The 24,192-nt window shown below is 37.0% G+C and overlaps 1 protein-coding gene across 5 annotated transcripts in view; it reads left to right on the top strand.

The window, feature by feature from the left end:
- The first annotated feature begins 1,681 nt into the window (after positions 1 to 1,681).
- Positions 1,682 to 24,192, top strand: part of PPP1R12A (protein phosphatase 1 regulatory subunit 12A) — a 151,557-nt gene continuing 129,046 nt past the window's right edge. For all 5 annotated transcript variants that reach the window (XM_059186418.1, XM_059186416.1, XM_059186417.1 and 2 more), the window contains exon 1: positions 1,682 to 2,172. In XM_059186418.1, coding sequence (XP_059042401.1) covers positions 1,936 to 2,172 — 237 coding nt within the window. In that variant the 5' untranslated portion in view covers positions 1,682 to 1,935. The remainder of the gene's footprint in view (positions 2,173 to 24,192) is intronic.

The raw sequence follows: 24,192 nt of genomic DNA, 5'->3' as shown, positions 1-24,192 counted from the left end.
CAGATTCCACTCCTTTATTATAAGAACTGATTCTGGAGCTCTTAAAGTGAATAGATATTTTATATTTTAGCCCTAACAGTTCTTCAGCTCCTAACACCATCATTATTCAAAGGTCTGATATTACCATTGGTGCATTTTATGCATATTACACTCACTTCCTATTTCTACAATATTTCCAGAGAAAACATTTTTATCCTAGTTTGAGTTCTATTATTATCCTAGTTTCTGCATTCCAGAAAATTCAGTCTTACAGGCAGGTGGGTTCCTACTTGCATTTTACTCAAATATTCTATTTCTCAGTATGATAGGCTGCAGTGTATTCTACTGGAGGATAAGAAAAGCTTAATTATTTACTGCCGCATCCCCAACATCTAGAACAATGCCTGCCTGACCCAGTACAGGTGCACAACATTTGCGGAAAAAATCCTAATCCTGCTGCTGAGTAAAATTAGTTAATTAGATCTTTGGGGAATCAGTCTAGATGATAGACTTTTAACAGTAAAGAGTAATGAGTTGTCTTACTTTTAGCTCCAAATATTCTACAAACATATAGTGGATTAAAACAATGGAGTGTTTAAAAAATGTATCAGTTGGTGGAGACTGCCAATAGATGGCTTGAAAGACTTCAGCTATTGTTACAAGTCTTGTGTGTGGTGTCAAACAAGACAAAAAGATTTTAAAAAAACAAACAAACCTTTTCTTAAATGATTATAATGACTTACAAAGTCTTTTTTTTTTTTTTTTTTTCAGTCACGTAACTTCAAAAGGTGATTTAAATAACTCATTACGGTCAATGGATCACCAGTGCCTGGAACAACGACCGGCTCATAGTAAATATTCAATAAATACCAACTGAATTAATTGCGTAATATTAACATTCCTTTGAACCCTAGAAGCAGCTGGGTCTTTACCCATCCTTAGAAAGCGATGGGGCAGGAACCAGAAATCCCTTAAAAGGTTACGACCAGTAACGAGGCTGAGCTAAGCTCATTGGTAATACAAGGCAGGCTTAGAGCACTGAAGAAAGGGTGAGAGGACCCGAAATACAGAGAAACAACAAAACAAAGCAACAAAAAAACAAGCATAAGAGGAAAGACGTTTCTGCAGTGAAGGTTGGCAGGAAGCCGCCGCAATCAACCGCAGGTCAACCCTTGTTATGAGGCGGTCACCTATGACTGAGATCTGGGTAACTGCCAGCAGAGTGGGATAACTACAGAGACCCCACTTTTGAGAGCTTCTTAGCAATACTGACAAGCCCAAGTTTATCCGAGTTCCCCAGAAAATCGCAAGCCCCGAATTTCACGACCTATCCTCCATTCCATCCCTATAACGCAGCCAATAGGAAAATCCTCCGCCCTGAGCGAACTACTCTGCAGAGCTCAGACAGCCCCGGAGGCGGGTCGGCCCGGTAGAGTCGCGGTACCGCCCGACTGTGGGCCTCCGGAACCCCAGGAGCCCTCAGCCAAGCGGCGGAACCTCCCTTCCCTGTCTCCGCCCTTCCAGGTAGGTCCCAGCCCCCAGCAGCCCGGGCGGCCTGGACCACACCCGCTTCCCTCCGGTGGCCCGACCGCCCCCGCCGCAGTTCGCGGGAGCGCTCTTCCTGGGGCGGGCACAGGACTAGGACGCATGCGCAGTGGCCGAAGGGCGCCTCCCTGTCCGGATCTCGCGAAGTTACGTTAGATTGGCCGCCGGTGACGGGTGGCTGGGCCGGGGGCGGGAGGGCTTCTGGGGTAGGAAGGGAGGTCCGCTTGGCCGGGCGCGCCGCCCCAGTGCTCTGTGGGATACTGGAAGTCTCGAGCGTCTCCTCCCGGTTCCCAGCCCTCCTCTGGCCCGCACTCATAGAAACAGTCACACACCCCCTGCCTCCCCTCTCTTCCCTCTCCGCCTCCCCCTTCCCCCCCCTCGCGATAAGAAGACCCGGCGGCAGGAGAGGGGATGAAGATGGCGGACGCGAAGCAGAAGCGGAACGAGCAGCTGAAGCGCTGGATCGGCTCCGAGACGGACCTCGAGCCTCCCGTGGTGAAGCGCCAGAAGACCAAGGTGAAGTTCGACGATGGCGCCGTCTTCCTGGCTGCTTGCTCCAGCGGCGACACAGACGAGGTCCTCAAGCTGCTGCACCGCGGCGCCGACATCAATTACGCCAATGTGGACGGACTCACTGCTCTGCACCAGGTCTGTGCACCCTACCGTCGGGTCTCCGGACCCTGCGGGTTCTCGTCGGCCTCCTGCTGGGGCCTGTTCCCCACCCTCGGCCTCTGGAGGCTGGGGGCGGCGGGAGACTCCCTGCTGCGGGGTGAGGGGGCGGCTTCCCGCGAGGGAGGGGGAAGAGAACTGGTGGAGGGAGGGCTTCTGGCTTGAGGCCCCCTTCAGACTAGTTGATGTTGGTGTTAGGAACCGGGTGATTTCCGGGGCAGAGGAAAAAGGGACTGTGATCGGCTTGGGGCGCCAGGGCCATTTGTGAACGTGTGTCTGGGATTCGGGGTCGAGACGGGGTGGGGTGTATTGGGGTTGTACCTGGGCCCGATGTCAGTGATATACTTGGACGACGAGGGATGCTAAAGAAAACGACCCACGAGGGGCATTAGGGACACTTGAACAGATGGACGTCTTTGGCTTGTAGGTGGGCATTGAATTTACTGTAGTTTTTAGGGCTTGATTACAAATGATGATGATAATAATAGTAATCAGGAGCCCTAAGCCGAGTGTCTGAGCGGATGATTTCCTGTTTTCTCCTTTATTACTCTTGGTCATTGGGGAGGGGGAAATGGGGTGTAATTAGCTGATCTGCTCCGGATGAAAGGGAGGGGATGGAGATGGGTAAGGTAAGGAAGTGCTCAAAAGGGCTTACCCACCGCCGGACCCAAAGGTACTGAAGTGTCTTTGGGAGAAGAGTTTGCCGCAGTGTCAGAGATCCTCGAGCCCCACGTCTTGGGGTGTGCACTGGGGTTAGAAAGAGAAGAATAAACACTGGGCACGCTTTTCAGAACCAATTACCAAGCTCCGATTTTCCTTTTGGGGGTGATAAAAAAGAAAGCTGTTCACAAACTTTTCTCAAAATGGATGCTTTGTGCATGTTAAAGTTTTATAGTAGCCTGATTGGGATCGCTCAGTGTTAGCCAAATAAGGAGAAACTATTGGCAATCCAGAGATAATGTTGCTTTGCCTTTAACAGGCCAAAAGCAACACAACCACGTAGAGTTCTGCATAAAAAGCAATCTTTGAGTGATGGTAATAGGTGACAAGACATAGACTCTATTTTCTTACTGGGCAATTTGGAATTACTTAGAATCTGACTTAATAGCAATAGCTTCCCCTTAAAATGAAAAGATTTGTAAACTAGCTCAACGTTACCTTGGTTGTATGTGGAAGATCATAGCTGTATTTTATTTAAGACTGTTACAAAAACTTGTTACAGAGGTTGAAACTTAAGGCTCTGTATTTTATGAATATTGCCTTGCTGCCTTTTTAAAAGGTGTGTGGTGGCATTTTCCTTTTACTGCTTCCTGTTTGGTGAATGATGACCGTTTTAAGTTTTATTTAATTGAATTCTCATATCAAACTTGGCTTATAGCCTTTGTTTACAAAGTTGACTGGATGGATTGAAATGACTGACAAATTGCTCGACAAATCTGGAATTCAGAATGTGGCACCCAGTAAAAATATAGCGCGGTCTGTAGTTCTTTTTCTGTTCCATAAATTTGGAGTCTTTAATTTATAGCATACTTTTTATTTGGCTGAGGTTTATTTTAAAGCATAGCAAACTCTAGATTCTAAAAACATGGTATAGAGAATGAAAGAAACTTTTGGCACTAAAAATGGTAATGTAGTTATGTAAGATGAAGGATCTTTTAAGTGCAATTTGCACGATTTAGTATGGAATTAATTCTGAAAGACACAGTTATTGTATGCTAAGGTCAGGGTACAATTGGATAATGGTTTACATCAATATATTTTATTAAAATTGTCAGATAGAAATTTAAAGTTATCACACTCGTGGAGGAACCCAATTGTATTGGCTTGGGGAAAGAGGAAATTTTCTAATGCTTATATTAATGTAATACTGGCCTAGGTGGGAAGAGAAAATACATGTAACAGACTTTTTAAGTTTGTTTTCCCCCCCCCCTCTCAGTTTGGACATGTTGCAAGAATTAGTTGACTTATCAATGTTTTCCTGATTAACTGAATTCAGTAGTTTGACAACACACAGGTATAGCCTTTATTGCGTATTTTGTTTTACCTGACAAGCTTTTAAGCAAAAGTTTATGCATAATCATTTGCATAATATCTTTTTGTAATTTATCTGCACATTCCTTAAGTCCCTGAAGCTACAGTCTTTAAAATACCAAGTACTAAAATTTTTATCATGTTTTCTCCACTCTCATTTCTTTTTTATCAACTCATACTTTTTCCCCTGTTGCGACTTTGAGAACAAGGAGTTCGTTTTGGGCAAATTCAGGACGACAGATAGTGAAAGGTGGTAAATAAAACTTTTTTAAAAGGAATCTCAAGAAAATTTTAACCTTTTAAGAAATCTCTCGAATGCTGCTTGTTTTAAGTACTTAAATTATAAAACCTAAAATTGACCCACTGATTTAATAGCCTTTGAATAGTGTTTTTTTAATTAACTTCTCAAAAAAGCGTGTAATACCTAAAATGTTTTTGCTAGATTATTGATTAGTCTTTGGAAATATTCACTTATCTTTTTGGTTTTAATCAGGCATCTTAAATTTCACTGTCAGGAGAAGTTTTAGAAACTTTACAAGCCATAACTACACTTAATCTCATATTGTACTTCCATTTTTAATGTAAGCAGCTTATATTTAGAAGTTTATTGGTTGAATGTGCCCTCTCATTAGAAATTACAAAAGCTACTTAATTTTTAGCTGTTCTTTTTGTATAGAAATATGTCATCCATATTGGAGAAAAAGCAGTGTTCTTGTCAAATTTCCTGTCTTGGTCTTTGGAGTAGCCTCCCTCTCCTGCTGACTCCCATAGCTAGAAAACAATGCTGAACGGTATTGAAGCTGAAATAAACTTCATTTTCTGGAACTGAGGTCTAGAGTAGATTTTCACTTTAGTTGGTGGGCATTAATCACTTCTGATTTTATAAGTACCTGGTTGAGTTTTCTGCCTTGTGATCTATATCTGTATTTCAGTATACATTATAAATATTTTAGAAGAGTAATAGAGGTTTCTGTAGAATGCTTTGTTGCTGATTACTGCTGATACTGGTGTGCATAATGCAGGACTGAGATTTCTTCCAACAATGTTGAGTTTAACCTTCGATTTTACCTTAAAATCTTATCTACTTACTCTGTGCCAGTAACTATCAAGTTGATTTCCAGTTCTCACATTTCTGCAGAGCTCCAGTCCCTCATTTCCATTTTTCTAGTGCTGATGTATTGATGTAGAATGAAATATTAATTCACTATGTTGTGATTTTATATTTAAAAATGTGTATTTAAGTAGTAAGATAGTAAGTAGAGGTTCACTGCCTCTGCCATAGAGTAGCAATTACTGCATTTACATTTAGCTTTGTGATTTCTTCAAAGGATTCTTACTCAAACATGGATTTTCATAGTTAGCATTCAGTTTTATACTCTTTTATCAGGTAACATTAGTTTAGATACATATGTATGTTTAATTTTATTTCCTTAGACTTCACCTGTATCCTTTTTTCAGTCTGAGTATTTTAAGTTGTTAGTTTTACATCAATGTTAGGAATTTCTTTGAATTCAACCTGAAATAAAACTTAAATCTTTCTTCACCAAGCCTACTCTTCTCATTGATAGCTCTGAATCTTTTAATGATGTCATTAATCTCTGGATCAAGTTTTAAACATCTCAGTTATTGTTTAGTCGTCCCCTTGTCTACATATATCCAATCAATCTTCACAATTGCCTTTTCATCAGTTCTTTTCCTGGCTACTCTCATTATCAACCTAGTTTATACCTTTATTACTTTATCCCTGGAGTACAGTAATATGTTAACTGCTTTCTCTGCCTCTGTTCTGTTTCTGGTCCAATCCAGCATTCATATTGCTCTAAAAATATTTTTTTTTAACAATAGCACTTTCAATGTGTCACTCCTTTCCTTAAATTTAGTGTTTCATCATTTAGCTTATAACTGATGTATCTCCATTGCATTGTTTTTCACTCTTTACCTTTCTATTTTCATGCCAATGGTTATGCTCTTTCTGCCACTAGACTATCCTCCCTCCCTTCTTTGCCAGTCAAATCTTAGTTATTCTTCAGAGTTCAGTGGAATTGCCAGCCAGTAGGGATCTTTCTGTTCTTTGAATTCGAATAAGAATATGGCACTGGAGAAGGACTCTCTTCTCTGGGGTGCTCACTGTATCTTATATTTAGCCTCTCTGCTGCTATTGAAACGCTTCTATTGAATACTGTTTGTTTTTAAGTTTGTCTTTCCTGATAGAGTAGAAGGACCCAATTTTCTACATGTCGTATTTCCAGAGTCGGGCACATATTAGGTGCTCACTAAAGATTTTATTGACGTGTGTCTTTTACCTATTATTACAAGTACAAAGTTTTATTGTTCTTACACATAGTGGAACTTAGGTGTTCATAAAACAAATGAAAATCTTTGTTGTGGATCTTCTGTGTAGATTTGTTTAAATATCTTGAGCTTTTAAAAAGTTCTTAATGTTAATCTTCTTCCTTTTAAAAAATCCTAAACCAGTTTAAATCCTAGTAATATGTTAAAAAAATACTTATTTGAGACATTAATTAATTTGCCAGCTTCTTTATAAGAGTCTGAACTAGGTCCTATACAGGAATACCAAGTAGAATTAGATCCATGTTCTATGCTATCATAATTTTAAAATAAAGTTTCCTTTTACTTTTCAATAGAGACAGACTTGCAGATAAGTTTAGTATTCAATCCTTTTGCTCTTAAAATACAACTTTTATCAACTTTAAGGGCGCCATTTGAAGCTTCTTTGTAAAAATATGTGGCTCCCTTCTTGACAGTAAAAGGAATACTTTTGTGCAGTCTTTTCTTAAGGGCTTAATCTTCTCAGCCAAGCTGTTTTCACTGAATCGTAATCTGAAATGTAACTCTCTTTAAAAGTATTCTAATAAGGCTACTTAAAGTGTTTTCCAACCAAAAGGAAGAGAGATTGGAGTGGTTGATATTGAGTCTCTTGTTAGAAAATAATGTAATTGCTGTATATGAGAAATCTGTTTAAAAGTGAATATAGAGTTTATTGTTTATTTTTTCGGGGGTGAGGGATGTTAAGATCTTAGAAGAATCTAATGAATCACTTATAAATAATAACAGCAATAGCTGTTTAAAAGAGCGTGTAGTATAAATTACTCTCTCTACATGATTTTTTTAATTAGGAAGACTGTAACACATTGATGCTGATGGCTCTTAAAACTTTTTATTGAAATCATCCTAAATCTATTAAAAGGAAAAAAAAACCCACCTAAACAAACAAAACTTCTAACCCCTCTAAACTGGCCCCTCACTTCCTGCAAATAAATGGACAACCCTATCCATATATGGGATGTGCTGGTTTAGGGCACTAGTGCCCACAGTTCTGCTGTTACAATGTCTTCTCTGCAGTTGCTGCCTTTGTGCTTCCTGGCAACAGTTTTGTGGTCTGACTTTGAAGTGTCATAACCAAGACCATCTTTCATGTGCTTCAGCTAGTGTGATTGCAAGCTGTGACTGAGCATATTCTAGTATAATCAGGTAGAAGCACTAGATGGCATAGAAGAAATTTGTTACCACATTTTACAAGTACTGTTCACATAAGAAAAGAACTTATGCTTAAAAAAAAGAAAAAAGAAAAAAAAAGTCTAGCAGCGCCTGGTTGGCTGAGTTGGTGGACCATGCGATTTGATCTCGGTATTGTAAATTCAAGCCCTTGTTGGGTGTAGAGATTACTTAAAAATAAAATATGTTTTTTTTAAAAAAGAGTCTTGTTAGGTGATTTTTTTTTAAGATGACTAGAAAGATTACTTTTATGGGGGATGGAGAGTATAGAAAATTATTTTGTTACTGCTTTAACATTACTTCTTGAGGGTTCCTGATTCCCTTTCTGCCAGAAAAATATTTCCATTTTCACCCCCACTTTTCTTATGAAAGTTTATGGGGTTCCATAATCATGTTGGAAAGATGGAGTACTGTATACCAAAAGGTATACATCTTTGAAAGATGGAAGACCTCCAAAAGTTCTTTTGAGTCTATTCTGAGTTGGAGTTGGCTATTAGCCATGACTTACTAGTGTTTTATTGAGAAGTGGAATTGGCTGGTGAACATTTGCTGGGGACTTGGTATATGTGGAACACTGTGGTACATGCTTTTACAACCAGTATCTCATTTAATTCTCACAGCATCCCTTCTTTCTTGCTCAAGATTGCCAAGATAATAAATAACAGAGCTGGGTTCTAACATGTAGGTTTTTCTGATTCCAAAGCCCAAACTTAAGACCATGCCAGATTTCTTCTTTTAAGTCTGAAGAAGTATTCTTAAATCTTCTAGTCATTATGATTGATTATTAGTAGAGATTTCTCAGTTAATCAGCTGAATTAAATGAATCAAATGAATTAACTGGAATCAAATGAATCACACACTACACACACACACACACAATATCACACAATTTTTTCTTCATCTACTTTTGTTTTAGCTAGCTAACCCCCTTATGAACTTTATTTGTTCGTATAGTAGTACTATATCTAAATTAACCTCAGAATCTAGCCTAAAGTTTAGGAACTGCCAAGATTGTTTTTGACTGGTCATTTTGTGCAGAATATTTGATCAAGTGCTTTGGGAAGTTGCAAGGAAGTTACAAAAGCAACAAAAACTCCTTTTTTGGAGACATAGAGTTTAGTCTTTAAATGTCTCTATTTTCCTTTATCCTAAAAATAATTTATATTGTTGCTTTAGGCATTTTTATGTATGCATTTACTGTACATGCTTTGTTTATATATACCACTTTTAATGAAAAGAGATAAGTTATAGGAAAACTCATATCAGGACAAAATAAAAGAAAAAACAACCATGAGTTTGTCACTACCATTTAATCTGCATTTTACTTCCTGAACAGTGATTATTAGGACTTGAGATAATACATGAAAAGCTAATATAATTAACTGAATTAATTTATGAATTAGTAAACCATACTTATTAATGTTAATCATATTTGATTTTAATTGGAAGCCTTTTGTTAGTAGGAATATCCAAGTTAAAAAAATAATTTTAAATCATTTTTGCAAAATTCAGCCAAATTATGTTTTAGATCTTAACTTGGAAATGGTACCAGAATTTTTTTTCCTTAGTGGTAATAAGTGAGAGCAACATTTGGAATGTAATTTACGTGTTGCCCATTAAATCACTGATTCCCATAATTTTACATTTCATAGACCTGTTTACTTAAATTTGACTAAAAGGGGATAGCCTAATTTTTATTTGCCAGTGTGACCACTTTATACTATTATCACCATTTTCATAAAGAAAAATAATATTTTAATAATAAAGGCTATAGTATCCAAATAAATAAAAGAAAGTGGGGAGTCTTGTCAATTTATAAAATTATTGCTGTATTGACCAGAAATTTTCTTGATAATCTTTCATGCAAGTAGAGTGTGTAAGTGGGGATGAACAGATTTCATGACGCGATTACCTGTGTCCTCCTTTTGGAAGGATATGATGGCACTCAGGTGGTGGCAGGCCAGATCATTAGGGTACAAGTGCCTGGCCCCTGATTACCCAAGATGGAGCAAAAAGGAACTTAACTAGAGATTCACAAAACCAGTGACAGTGATCCACCAGTTCATATTTTAGGAACCACCAGTTTCATATATATATTTCCATAAGCCTTTGCACATGTAGTCTTCCTCTGGAATGTATTTCTTAGCTTATTTATATTAAAGCACAGCTCAAAGTGCAAAGTGGAGACTTGCATGACCTGGGCACAAAGCGATCATTAAAAATTGTAATACGAGTGTTTATACCAGTAACTTACTTTTATAATGCTTAAAATGCAAAGGTAGCCATTGTTACAGTCAAAATTTAGCAGGATCTTAGATTTATTTTTGAAATGGAATATATTCCTGATTACCAATATAAGCAGAATTTTGCTTCATTTATGCAACATACTTTAAAAATGAATTTTTTCAAACAAATTGTTGGTTGTTGGTTTAGAAAAGGAGTACTTAGGATACTGGCATTAGAAGCTAATTCATATTTTCAAATGATTTTAATCACAGTTTTGTATATTTTTTTCTAAATAACACTTTCACTGCGGATCGCTGTATGCCAGGATTTTCTGACCTTATTAGTATTTTGGTTGTTTATCTTTTCATTGTTATGCTGGCTAACCATAAAAAGACAAACTTGAGCTCTGTGTTACTGCCCTAAGTGTGCTTGCTCGACTAGAATGCTCTTTCATGGGTGGAGACATTCCACATTGTCATGTGTTGTATAGGTATTTCTGAAATGACATTTGGTAGAAACCATGGAAAGAAATGAAGGCATTCCTCAGCTGTCACCTTTTTAGTAATCTGTTTAAATGCCTTATGTGTGTTGAGTGAGATACTCTGCAGGGAGAGCTTCACTTAAAAAGTTACTTTAGTTTGATTATTAAGTCATATTTGAGCTGAAGTTGCATTTTTTTTTGTAGTTTAACATGTTCTATAACAAAAAGATAAGGTTATAGAAAGTTTGTGCCAGTTTCTTAAATACTTGCATAGTGCCAAAGAAATTTTGTGAGAATGTGAGTTGATACCCTCTTAAGAAGTTAACCATGTGGAAGAGTCTATTTTCCTGGATTAACTTTCAAAACACACACATACCATTTACCTTTATAGGAAACATTAAAGTATGTACATTTTATTTAATCTTATTTTAGATTATTATAAATGTGTTCCAGTATTCATACTTTTGTTTGGAACATTTCTGGAACTCTTCAGCTCCACAGTGATCTTTTGAATATTTTCAGTGTTGAAGTGGTTTTTGTTGTTTCTTTTTCTTTTCTTTCAGGAGCGTTTAATTTTGAAACTGATAGTCATTTGGTGACCAAGAGCATATGTCTGGTGAACATGGGTAATCATAGTTAATACTGTCAGTGATTAGATGATATTTTAAAAAATGCTTATTTTTAATTGGAATATAATCATAAGGAGGCCATATTGGATTTTATTTAACTCTTTTTATGTTGGACTTGTGTATGCTTCAGAATTTCTTCATGTTAACCTGGCATACTCTTTGTGTTCTAGACTTCACATGAAATAAGTCAGTGTTTTAACTTATGATTTGAACATGGTGTTTCTTTGTAGATGTTTGTTTTCCAGAAAAGATTTTGATGCTGCTGTTGCCAGCGCATGACACTGCATTTCATTAAGAGCTATTGTATTTCTCAAAAGTATGTTAATTTGTACAGTTTTTCTTGAAAGATTAGGACAGATGACTTGTTCAGCAGTCTATCCTTTCTGAGTACATGGAACAAGCTGCATAAAAACTGTCTCATATTCAAGTTTTTTTCATTACAGAATGTCTGTTGCTGCTTAACTCTTTCAACCATCTTTTTTTTTTTTTTACAATAAAATGTCTAAATTTCTGATCATCCCAACATTTTTACTTATCCCATGATATACATGAAAAAGCCTTAAGTAATTATTAAGCCTTCAGTGTCTTCTGCTCTTGCTTTTTCGTCTTCCCCATCTTCTTTCTGCTTTGGAACATGGCTTACTTTCAGGTTTGCTTATTGTTCTTTATGTATTTTATCCCAGATAAACACTTAAGAATAATTATTTAAGTAGTTGAAGTATCATAGAAGAACATAGAAAGAAAGAAAGAAATATTGGGATGTCTGGCTGGTTCAGTGAGTATAGCATGTGACTTTTGATCTCAGGGTCGTGAGTTCAAGTTCCATGTTGGATATGGAGCCTATTTTTAAAAAAAAAAAAAAGACTTTAGATTTTCAGGCCTGAGGTAGGCCCATGTGAAACCTTATTAAACTTTCCTTTGTCCATCTTTATTCAATATATAATTTTCTATAAATGGTTGTATTTAATTTTCTGGTTTGTAAACTTATTTTTAAATTAAACTTTTTTTTAGAAAGAGAGAGAGCTTGCACATGCACACACATGGGTGGGGGTAGGGGGAGGTGGAGTGGAGAGGAGAGGAAGAATCTCAAGCAGGTTCCATGCTCGGCATGGAGCCCTATGCAGGGCTGGATCTCATGACTGTGAGGTCATGACCTGAGCTCAGATGAAGAGTTGGCCACCTAACCAGTTGAGCCACCCAGGTGCCCGTAAATTAAACATTTTTTAAAAAACTTCTAGGTTAATGAATGCTGATTCTCATTTTCCTTTTTAATGGTTACATGGTATTCGTGTGTGGGTGTGTGGGTGTGTATCCCAAAATTTATTTTCCCACTTGTCTGTGATGAATATTATATTTCCAACTTTTCATGATATAGTGGGTATTGTATCCTTGCTCACTCATGGCATTGTATTGTTAGGATTGCTTTTTAGAACTTTCACCTATAATTTTATATGTTTTGCTCAAAATAACATGCTTTTTTTAATGTTTCTTTATACAAAAGACATTTTCAGTAAAGTCTCTAGTGTATTTAAGATAGAAGACTAACCTTGAAAATACTTCTCCTGACATACATCTGTTTTATTACTCCATGTGTGTTAATAAAATTTGCATATAAGTTATTTAAAATGTTAAACAGTATTTGTATTTTACAGATATATGATGTTGTTACTCATTTAAATTAGTGATTAACTAATTCACACAACAAATATATAAATCATTATCTACTATATGCCTGGCGTTTGTACAAATCTCTAAAAGCAATGTTCCCTGCCTGAATGTAGCATATTATCTAGTGGGGTGATAGTGTGAACAAATGATGAAAATTTTAGTAAGAGTTAGAATAGAAATATAGGGTGAGATGAAAGTTTTTATTAGGAGGACTTAACCTAGAATATCAAGAAGAACATCCCTGCGAAAGTTATGTTTAAGTTATAGGTAATGAGTGTCCACAGCCTTTATGATCCTGTTCCCTTCTTGCTTATTTTCTGAATGCCCCTGTTCAGTGTCCCTTTTAATTTCTTTTCCTTCGTTCCTTCCTTCCTTCTTTTCTTTGTTTCTTTCTTCCTTTCTTTCTTTCTCTTTTGAAGATTTTATTTATTTATTTATTTATTTATTTTAAAAGATTTTATTTATTTATTTGTCAGAGAGAGAGCGAGCGAGAGCGAGCACAGGCAGACAGAGTGGAAGGCAGAGTCAGAGGGAGAAGCAGGCTCCCTGCGGAGCAAGGAGCCCGATGTGGGACTCCATCCCAGGACGCTGGGATCATGACCTGAGCCGAAGGCAGCTGCTTAACCAATTGAGCCTCCCAGGCGTCCCGAAGATTTTATTTATTTGAGAGAAAGAGCAGGAGAGAGCCTGAGCTAGGGGAGAGGGAGAAGCAGACTCCCTTCTATGCAGGGAGCCCAAAGTAGGGCTCGATCCCAGGACCCAGGAATAATGACCTTAGCCAGAAGCAGGCACTTCACTGACTAAGCCACCCAGACGCCCCCAATTTCTTTCTTTTTTAAAGAAGAATGTTCCAAGGGGGGCGCTTGGGTGGCTCAGAGGGTTAAAGCCTCTGCCTTCGGCTCAGGTCATGATCCCAGGGTCCTGGGATCGAGCCCCGCATCGGGCTCTCTCCTTGTTGGAGAGCCTGCTTCCTCCTCTCTCTCTCTCTGCCTGCCTCTCTGCCTACTTGTGATCTCTCTCTGTCGAATAAATAAAATCTTAAAAAAAAAAAAAAAAAAAAAGAAGAATGTTCCAAGGTTCTCCTATGTCTGTTTTTCCTTTCCCATATCATTCGTTCCTATAGTTCAATTTTTCTCTTTATATGATTTGTTCTCCTTTTTAATGTAATCCACATCTAATTTTTGGTATCATCAGTTTTTCATTTATTAAACTAAAATCTCAACATCATCTTCTGTTTTCTTCACTTCTTACATGTAGTTAACAGCTCCCATTACATGCCCACCTGAAAGATAAATCAGAGGCCTCTTATGTATCATAGCTATTGAATGCTGGGGGGATTTATTTATTTATTTATTTTTAAAGATTTTATTTATTTATTTGACAGAGAGAGAGAGAGATCACAAGTAGGCAGAGAGGCTGGCAGAGTGAAATGGGGAAGCAGGCTGAGCAGAGGGCCCGATGCGGGGCTCGATACCAGGACCCTGAGACCATGACCTGAGCCGAAGGCAGAGGCTTAACCCACTGAGCCACCCAGGCGGCCCTGGGGGAATTTTATTTTTAAGCAAAACAGATAACAATACTACCCTCATAGAGTTTACAGAATGAAATTACTTAGCCATCAGGGAAATGCAAATCAAAACCATACTTCATACCCACTAGAATGGCTCTAATAAAAATAACAGATCATTAACAAGTATTAACTAGGGTTTGGAGAAATTAGAACCCTTTATACTGCTGGTGGTAAATATGAAATGATGCAGCCACTTCTAAAACAGTCTGGCAGTTCTTCAAAAGGTTAAACATAGAGTTACCTTATAACCAAACAGTTATACTCCTTAGTATATATCTAAGAGAATTGAAAACAGATATCCCCACAAAATTTGTATATTAATGTTTATAGCAGCATTATTCATAAAAGCCAAAAAGAGGGAGCAACACAAATATCAGTTGAGTGGATAAGTAAAATGTCCTCTATTATGTTACTGAAATTGGTGGAGTATTATTTGACAGTAAAAAGAAACGAAGTACTGTACTTGAAACAGTATAGGTGAATCTTGATGACATTACGCTTAAGTAAAGGTAGCCAGTCACAAAAGACCACATATTGGATGATTCCATTTATATGAAATGTTCAGAATAGGCAATATATAGAGAGAGAAGAGAGATTAATGGTTGCCAAAGTCTAGAGGTATTGAGGGGAAATGGGGAGTGACTGCTAATGGGTATACTATTTCTTTTTAGTATGATAAAAAACGTTCTAAAAATGATTGTGGTGAAGGTTACACAACTCTGAATATACTCAAACTCTTTTAATTCCATACTTGAAATGGGTTATTGCATGATGTGTGAATTGTATCTCAATAAGCTATTAATAACTTTTTAAAAATAAAATTCTCTGTGTTCACCACTAAGAATTGAGGCACTGGCAGAGGTTATAATTATCTTCTAGTCCCCCCAACTCCAGCCTAAGCTTAGTGTTCATCAGTGTAATTGTGATGGCAAGAGGATGGCCAAACATTGTCCCTACCCTAACACAGCTTACAGAGTCCTGAGGTATATAGATAATATATACAGGTAATTATACATTTATGTCAGTTTTGTGTAACAATATGTAATGGTGGTAGTACAGAGTGGTGTGGAAGTTTGTGAGGGCACGTCTCACCTAAATTTGGGGAGGAGGAGAGCTTCTTGGGGACAGGTGATGTTTGAGCTGCTGAGTGATGAGTAAAAGCCAGGGTTGTGAGGGACAGAAGAATGTAGAAAATTATTTCAGAGAGAGGGAATAGTGTGTTCAAAGAGCTGGAGGTGAACAGAAGTGTTGAAGGATTTTAATCAGGTTAAATGAGACAATCAAATTTTCTCCTTAAGAAAAAATCACTTTGGGGGCACCTGCATGGCTCAGTTGGTTAAGCCTCTGCCTTCAGCTCAGGTCATGATCTCAGGCTCCTGGGATCGAGCCCTGCATCAGGCTCTCTGCTTGACAGGGAGCCTGCTTCTCTCTCTCTCTCCCTCTGCCTGCCTCTCTGTCAAATAAATAAATAAAATCCTTGAACAATGAAAAAAAATCACTTTGGCTGCAATGTGGAAAATGCACTGAAAAGAGAAGACTGAAGGGCAGGGAGACGAGGTTAGGAAATTGAGTAGTCTGAGAAGTGAACTAACTTAATGGCAGTGGAGTTGGGAAATAGTAGATGGACTCAAGACACATTTAGGAAATAGAATTAATATGAATTGGAAGTGGATTAACTTCCGGGAATAGGAGTCAAAGATGTGCATGCACTTAGCTTCTGGTTTGGAGTAGAGTAAAGGTGCTTTTCACAGCATATATTCATTCAGTGAGTACTTACTGTGTGCTTACTTTTTAGGTCAGAAGCAGAGTATATTTGAATGATATTAAGGGGAGACTGGCAATAAACAAGGAATTATAACAAAGTGCAAAATGTATGCTGAAGGATATACCAGTTTTTGAGCCAGCCTGGAGGAAGGGTGGCCTAACTATAATAAATCAAAATCTTATTTATAGTTTTTTCTTTTTTTTCTGTTTAAGTCTTGAACTTAGCCTTTTTTTTTTTTTAGATCTTCATGGTTTTCTGGAAGTGTGAATACCAAATGGAAAATGATTTATGAGGCTATAGAAAAACCAGAGGATAAGGATTCATGGTTAGATGTGTTTTTTTTTTTAAGATTTTGGTGAACCATCTAAAAATACATGTAAAATTTTGTGTTTGTTTTTCTGTGCCTTTCAAGTTCAGAAGAGTTCATTAAGAACTTAGAAGTAAAGCCAGATTTACTTTTATGATATTGTGGGGGGAGAACAGAGTGTGTGTTTTTAAAGGCTTCAGGGGGTAGAACACAAAGCTGTTAGGAATAAAGTTTGATAGTAGTAACAATCTAAAAGTCTTTTATTGCCTAAAATAATGCACTGTGAATATAAGGTCATAGATTAAAATGAGAGATGAGAGTATATTTTTTCAGAGCCATGTTGGATTTTTGCTCAGAATAGTACAGTTAAAGCATTTAGTCAACCATCTCTAATATTTTCTCAGTTCCTAAATTTACTAAGTCGTGTTTTTAGGAAAAGTAAAGAAGATATTAGTTATAAATAAAAAACTTACAACCTGATACATTTTTTGTCTAATACATTTTTTATTCAATTATAAATAATATACAGTGATAAATTAGTTTCAGGTATACAGTATAATGATCCAGCAGTTGTGTACATTTCTCAGTGCTCATCAAGATAAATATACTCTTAATTCCTTTTATCTATTTCACGATGCTCCTCACCCACATCTCCTTTGGCAACCACCAGTTTAGTCTCCGTTTAAGAGTCTGATTTTTTTAATCTTTTCTTTTGTTCATTTGTTTCTTAAATTTCATGTGTGAGTGAAATCGTGTGGTATTTGTCTTTCTCTGACTGATCTGTTTCACTTAGCATTATACCCTTTAGGTCCATCCATGTTGCTACAAATATCAAGATATTATTTTTTTTTTTTTTTTTTTTTTTTAAGATTTATTTATTTATTTATTTGACAGAGAGAAATCACAAGTAGTCGGAGAGGCTGGCAGAGAGAGAGAGGGAAGCAGGCTCCCTGCTGAGCAGAGAGCCCGATGCGGGACTCGATCCCAGGACCCTGAGATCATGACCTGAGCCGAAGGCAGCGGCTTAACCCACTGAGCCACCCAGGCGCCCTCAAGATATTATTTTTAATGGATGGTAATATTCCAATGTGTGTGTGCGTATATACCACATCTTCCTAATCCATTCACCTATCAGTGGGCACTTGGGTTGCATCCATATCTTATTTATAATAAATAATGCTGCAGTAAACATAGGGGTGCATATGTCTTTTTAAATTTGTGTTTTTGTTTTCTTGGTAAATACCCAGTAGTGGAATTTACTGGTTCATGTGGTAATTCTATTTTTAATTTTTTTGAGGGACCTCCATACTGTTTGCAGTCCACAGTGGCTGCACCAGTATGTGTTCCCACCAGTAGTGCATGAGGGGTCCTTTTTCTCCATATCCTTGCCAACTTTTGTTATATCTTGTCTTTTTGATTTTAGCCATTCTGTTAAGTGTAAGGTGATATCTCATTGTGGTTTTAATTTGCATCTCCCTGATGACTCCCTGATTCTTTCACCTAATACAGTTTAAAGAGTTGTTTTTGTTTTTGTTTTTGTTTTGTTCAAAATTTTACTAGAGTTGCTTTGAGTATTTGTGACCTTTTAGCATTTTAATATTTTTTTAAGTTGCACATTTAATGAGAAAAGTAGCAGTTGTACAAAAATGTTGTGTGGGTTATTTTGACCTTGAAGAAGCATCTTTGAACTTGTCTCAGCTTAGACAAAATGGGAAATGGTTATTATATTTTAAACTTTAATGCAAAATTAACATGATATCTTCTCCCTTTTCAACCCACCCTTGACATTTAAAACTAATCTGGGATATGGGATGGTGGGGCAAGATATGTGTTATGTGCAAAATGGATTGATAGTACATAAATTGTTCTCTTTCAAAAAATATTTAAATATTAAAAAGTTAGTTTCTATACTATATGGTATGATTCCATTTTGGGGGAAAAAGTTGTTTGCATAGTAACAAATCTGGGAAAATTACTCTAGTTAACAGCGGTTATCTCTTGGAGGGAAATAGAACAGATTTCTCATTAAAAACAAGGAGAAAAAATGATGAAGATGAATCTGACTTGGAGAAGAATGCTAAAATGATTAGTTCCAGTATTGTATTAAGGATTAAATATAGAGATACTGATATAATTTATGGGTATTTGTTTGCTACTCTTTGGCCACTCAAGGAAGCTGGTGTTGATAGTTAAGTATTTATTTCTGCACTAATGCCTGCTTTTTTTTAAATTAACCTTTTTATTTAAAAAGGAAAGACTGATTGGCAATGTGATGGATACCTTGGGAGAGTTTTAAAAATAAGTAAGAAAACTAATCAAGGGGTTAATTGAATATGTTTTGAAGCTTTTGGCAGGTGGACTACAGAAAATTCAGAGAAAAGATAAGCATAATTCCCAGAAAGGCAGCTAGCCTTTGAGGAATAAAGGGATTTTAAAAGATAAAATTTGGATTTCAGAATTTTAAGTAATTATAATAGGAGAAATATGAGAAACGATCTAGAAAAGCAGTTTGTACACAGGAAACTCCTCTGCCTTGTTCTTTATGAAGAGTAAAAGCATTTAATGATAAATACGTTTTAAAAATGAATTGGAAAATGGCCCCAAATCTCTAAGAGTAGAATCAAGAATGTTGAATTACAGAGTTACATGAATTTTGTGAAAATATTTTTCAAGACAGTGAAAAGAGGCCTTAAAATTTTTTTGTTACTGAAGTGTAGTTGACATAATGTTATATTGGTTTCAGCTGTACAGCATAGTGATTTGACAGTTGTAATGTATACATTACAATTGTATACATAATTGTATACAATGCAGTTATCATCTGTCATTATACATTATTATATCATTGACTATCATTGACATCGCTTCTGCTGTACAGAAAAAGGTCTTTAAAGAGGTGTAAACTGGAACAAAAATAGGAGAAAGTAACTGATAGCATGGTGTTTAAGTTACATGTTTTTACATGTTTAAAATCATCTTCTACTATGGCAAGTTTCTGATACCCATTATTAAACATTGTTTTATAAGAGATTGTGTTGATCACTAGGTGCCAGATTGAGTTTTCTGAAAACTAAGTTATGTTGATCTATCTTTAATTTCCTTTTTTGACAAGGTTTTTAGATTTAAATGAGGGAAGTATTGCAAACCAAGTATAGCTTGATTTTTTAGTAAACCACTTGAGCAGGCTCTTGGTAGGTCTTTGTGGTTAATGTGACAAAAATGTGGCATGAGTATTAGCAGGATTAGATGGATTAACCGCTGGATGAACCATCATATTCATGTCAGCCTAGTGATTGAATCAGTCACTCAGTGGCAGCCAAGAGGGAGGACTAAAATAGTGGTCCTTGTGTTCTTAATTTTGACCCTATCCTGTTTAACATTTTAGGATGTTTAGGATCCTATTTAACTGTAGGAGCTGAGAACTTTAAAAAAAAAAAAAAAAGCATAAAATAGTTGGTTTTAAACAATAAGATGAAAAGATGGTTGTTAATGTAAAATACCTGTATTAATAGAGTGATGCATATAGGTTAGTAAAGATCATCTTTGACAAACATGGAAGAAAGGCTACTAAAAGCTTAACAGCAAGCCTTGTATCTGACAAGTATAATAGTTTAAAACATACTAAATCATTGTAAAGCTAAATTAGTGTTTAACTTAGATTTATTTTTTAATTTTTTAAAAGATTTTATTTATTTATTTGACACAGAGAGACAGCAAGAGGGGGAATACAAACAAGAAGCTTGTGAGAGGGAGAAACAGGCTTCCCACTGAGCTAGGAGCCTAACACGTGACTTGATCCCAGAGTGCTTAAAGCCTGAGCCACCCAGGCTCCCCTAGCCTAGATTTAAAAAAAAAAAAAAAAAAAAAAAAAAATTAGGAAAGAAAAAACCACAACTCTTCCTCTGTACTGTGAGCTCACATCTGTAGAATGGGTATCTAGTTCTACAGTTTGAGCGTTGTCTACGGTTTCAGCCCGTATTAACCAGCTACAGCCTTCTTTTGATTACCCACCCCCAGGAGCGTGGTTTTGTATAACAAAATTCTGCAGAGAAAAACAAACCTGTATTCCAATCCATTTTCTAGAATTGTTAGCAAATTTGTACATAATTACACACACATACTTGTAGTTCTTCATATGCCCTAAGACATCTGCCCCCTAAACCATCAGCTCAGCTGTTTTCTTTTGAATCCCTTGACAAAAGAAGGGAGCTAAGTAGGAAAATGGTAGAAGGACCTTTTACACATATTAGTTAGGATTCTTTAAGTAAGAAAACTCATCAGAACTAGCCTAAATAAAGTGTAGTAATTCACTGTAAGATTATGGAGATACCTCATAGAATCTCACCTTCTGAAATGAATTCAAACCAGCAACTCTATGCAACCCAGGAAGTATCTTTTTTTTTTTTTTTTTTTTTTAAAGATTTTATTTATTTATTTGACAGAGAGAAATTACAAGTACACTGAGAGGCAGGCAGAGAGAGAGAGAAGGAAGCAGGCTCCCTGCTGAGCAGAGAGCCCGATGCGGGACTCGATCCCAGGACCCTGAGATCATGACCTGAGCCGAAGGCAGCGGCTTAACCCACTGAGCCACCCAGGCGCCCAACCCAGGAAGTATCTTAACAAAATTTTTCATCATTGTTTCTGACAAATCTATTATTCTTTTGCAAGCAAACTAGATTTCTTATTTTCCTTGTTCAAAAGGCAAAATATAAGGACACCAATAATTTCAGAGTTTATATTCTGGTCTAGATACCTAGAGAGGAACTTTATCTAGATCTTGATGCCTTGATCTTCTGAGTTCTAATTCCTAATTCCTCGGAAAGGGACAAATTGATCTACCTTAGGTTTATTCATGTGTCATCTTAGATTATCAGCAGTGGCTTGGTGGGTCTGGGTCCCCCTGAACAAGTATACCTACTCTTAATTATAATTCTAATTGTAATATATTTTGAGGAGATGGAGACCTTAAACAAGAATTAATAATAAATGCATTAATTCTAATTTTTTTAGAAGTGAAATTCTTTGTAGAATAAATTTTTTTTAAAGATTTTATTTATTTATGTGACAGAGATCACAAGTAGGCAGAGAGGGAGGCAGAGAGAGAGAGGGGGAAGCAGGCTCCCTGCTGAGCAGAGAGACTGGTGTGGGGCTTGATCCCAGGACCCTGAGATCATGACCTGAGCCTAAGACAGAGGCTTAGGCTTAACCCACTGAGCCACCTAGGAGCCTCTAGAAAAAACTAAATTTAATGCATTTTAGTTTTATGTAGCTCTTACAAGATCACAAAAAAAAATTTAAGAACAAAATAATTCTTGGAGATACACTTTTAAGGTTTTTTGTTGTTTTTTTTTATTTTAAAGATTTTATTTATTTATTTGACAGAGATCACAAGTAGGCAGAGAGTCAGGAAGAGAGAGAGGAGGAAGCAGGCTCCCTTCTAAGCAGAGAGCCTGATGGGGGCTGGATCCCAGGACTCTGGGACCATGACCTGAACTGAAGGCAGAGGCTTTAACCCACTGAGCCACCCAGGTGCCCCTTAAGGTTTCATTTTAATTAGATGTCATAGTTACACCATCCCATTCTGTTCCGGTTGGGCCTTTTAGACTAACTTACAAAAACCCTTTTCTTCCCAATAAACTCTTCTCTTCTTTACTCACCCTCCAGACCATTAATACTTGTTGGCAGTTACAAAGTAGTTCTCCCCCCCTTTTTTTAAAAAAGATTTTATGTATTTATTTGACAGAGAAATCACAAGTAGACAGAAAGGCAGGCAGAGAGGGGGAAGGGGGGGAAGCAGGCTCCCCGCTGAGCAGAGAGCCTGATGTGGGGCTTTATCCCAGGACCCTGAGATCTTGACCTGAGCTGAAGGCAGAGGCTTAACCCGTTGAGCCACCCAGGTGCCCACTTCTTCCCCGTTTTTATTGTGAAAACAATGTGACATAAAGAGATGCATTAACTAGGACAGATTCTTATAACAGGTATGGAATTGAATACCTCCGCATCATCAGAAGGACCTGTTTCATTGGAATAATAAACAGTAAATTAACACTTACATAATAGTGTTTATATAACAGACACTGTTTTAGGCACTTGTATTTTCCTTTTTTTTTTTTTAAGATTTTATTTATTTATTTATTTGACAGAGAGAGAGAGAGATACAAGCAGGCACAGAGGCAGGCAGAGGGGGCGGGGTCAGCGCGGGGGAAGCAGGCTCCCTGCTGAGAAAGCCCAATGCAGGAAGCCCCATGCAGGGCTCAATCCCAGGATCCCCAGGTCATGGCCCGAGCGGAAGGCAGAGGCTTAACCCACTGAGCTGCCCAGGCTCCCCGGCACTTGTATTTTCTCAAAAGAATCATAAGAGGTAAATATTTTTAGTCTTAATATTCCACTATACCAGGGAAGAAAGCAAGGTAACAGTTTGGGGGATAGGTGTGGGGGTGTATCTGTGTCTCTGTGTGTGTGTTTTGGGGTTTTTTGTTTTGTTTTACAAGGTAACAGTTTTAACTGCAATGTCCCGACATAAGTTTCAGAGCTGGGAGTTGAACCTGGGCAGTTTGACTCAACACTGTTAAATACTGTGTTATATTGCCTCTGTACTACTTGAATCTCCAGATTCCATCTATATGATATTCTCAGGAATCCCTGAACTAAACATAGAGCAATAGATAGGCCAGAGCAGATCCAGTAGTTCAGTTAATTCCTGAAGCTGTATCATGGTGTGTTCCAAGAAACTTTCTAGAGACAGCCAGAGAAATCAGGGTTTGACTTTTGCCTGCTAACATGATCTATCATCCCAAGGCTCACTGTTTATGATTGTAAGTGATATTGGAAAAGGAATTTAGGATCCAAAATTTTGGATTTGATTAATTTCTGTATTATCAGCCCTTGGGTCTAAATACCTTTATTTGAAAAATGTTAACATATAATGCCTAACATATAATACAGAATTAGCGGGTTATAGGTCTTATGTGAGTATTTTATGTTTTCATTAAGTACTTTAAAATGTTGTTTTTGTTGGAAGATACTGTGAAAAAGCTGATTACGTGCTTGTTTCATTTTTAATTTACATATATGGGATCATATACCTGCTTTTCTGCTAGCTTCTACTCTTGTATTAAGTCATTTTTTCCATTACTAAAAGCTTGTTTGTTTTTATTGGCTAATCTGATTCCAAGTTTAGAACTTCTATGCTTTACAGGACTGTGGATGATGGATCAAAAAAAAAAGGCTACGAGAAAAGCAGTTCCTAGTTTCCGCAAAAAATTCAAAGGGCGTCTCCTTTTTTGTTGTTGTTTTTTTCTATTAATTGCTCTCTTCCTATTTTGGAATAAAAGTAAAACTAGAGCCTAGTTTGGATATGGTAATTATCAGTATCCTCTCTGAAGATTTGAATAATTAAATATAATACTTTGGATCATCACCCTGTTTCAAAAAGAAGTGACTTTTCAGGAAAGATTCTACTCTTTAATTATTCTGTAAGGTACTATAAAATTTAACATTGATTAAAGAAAACTTCATATAGAAGAAATGAATGATGAATTAGTATTCTAACTAAACATTTCCAGTCCCAGAGTTCCATTTATATGAAGAAGTTTTCTGTTCTTTCAGAATTTTACTGTGGCAAGCAATCTGCTTGCTCCTTAGGCTAATAAGAGTGGAGATCACTCCATTTAAAATATTATGTTTGTTGTTTGCTTATACTCCATAAGTATAACAGTCTTCCAGTTTTTTAAAAGATTGTTTATTTATTTATTTATTTTAGAGAGTGTGTGCGCATGCAGGAGCCGGGGAGGGGGCGGGGGGGGG

Source organism: Mustela lutreola, chromosome 8 (genome assembly GCF_030435805.1).
Source record: "Mustela lutreola isolate mMusLut2 chromosome 8, mMusLut2.pri, whole genome shotgun sequence".
Classification (NCBI taxonomy): Eukaryota; Metazoa; Chordata; class Mammalia; order Carnivora; family Mustelidae; genus Mustela; species Mustela lutreola.
This window is presented reverse-complemented; position numbering and strand designations above follow the sequence as displayed.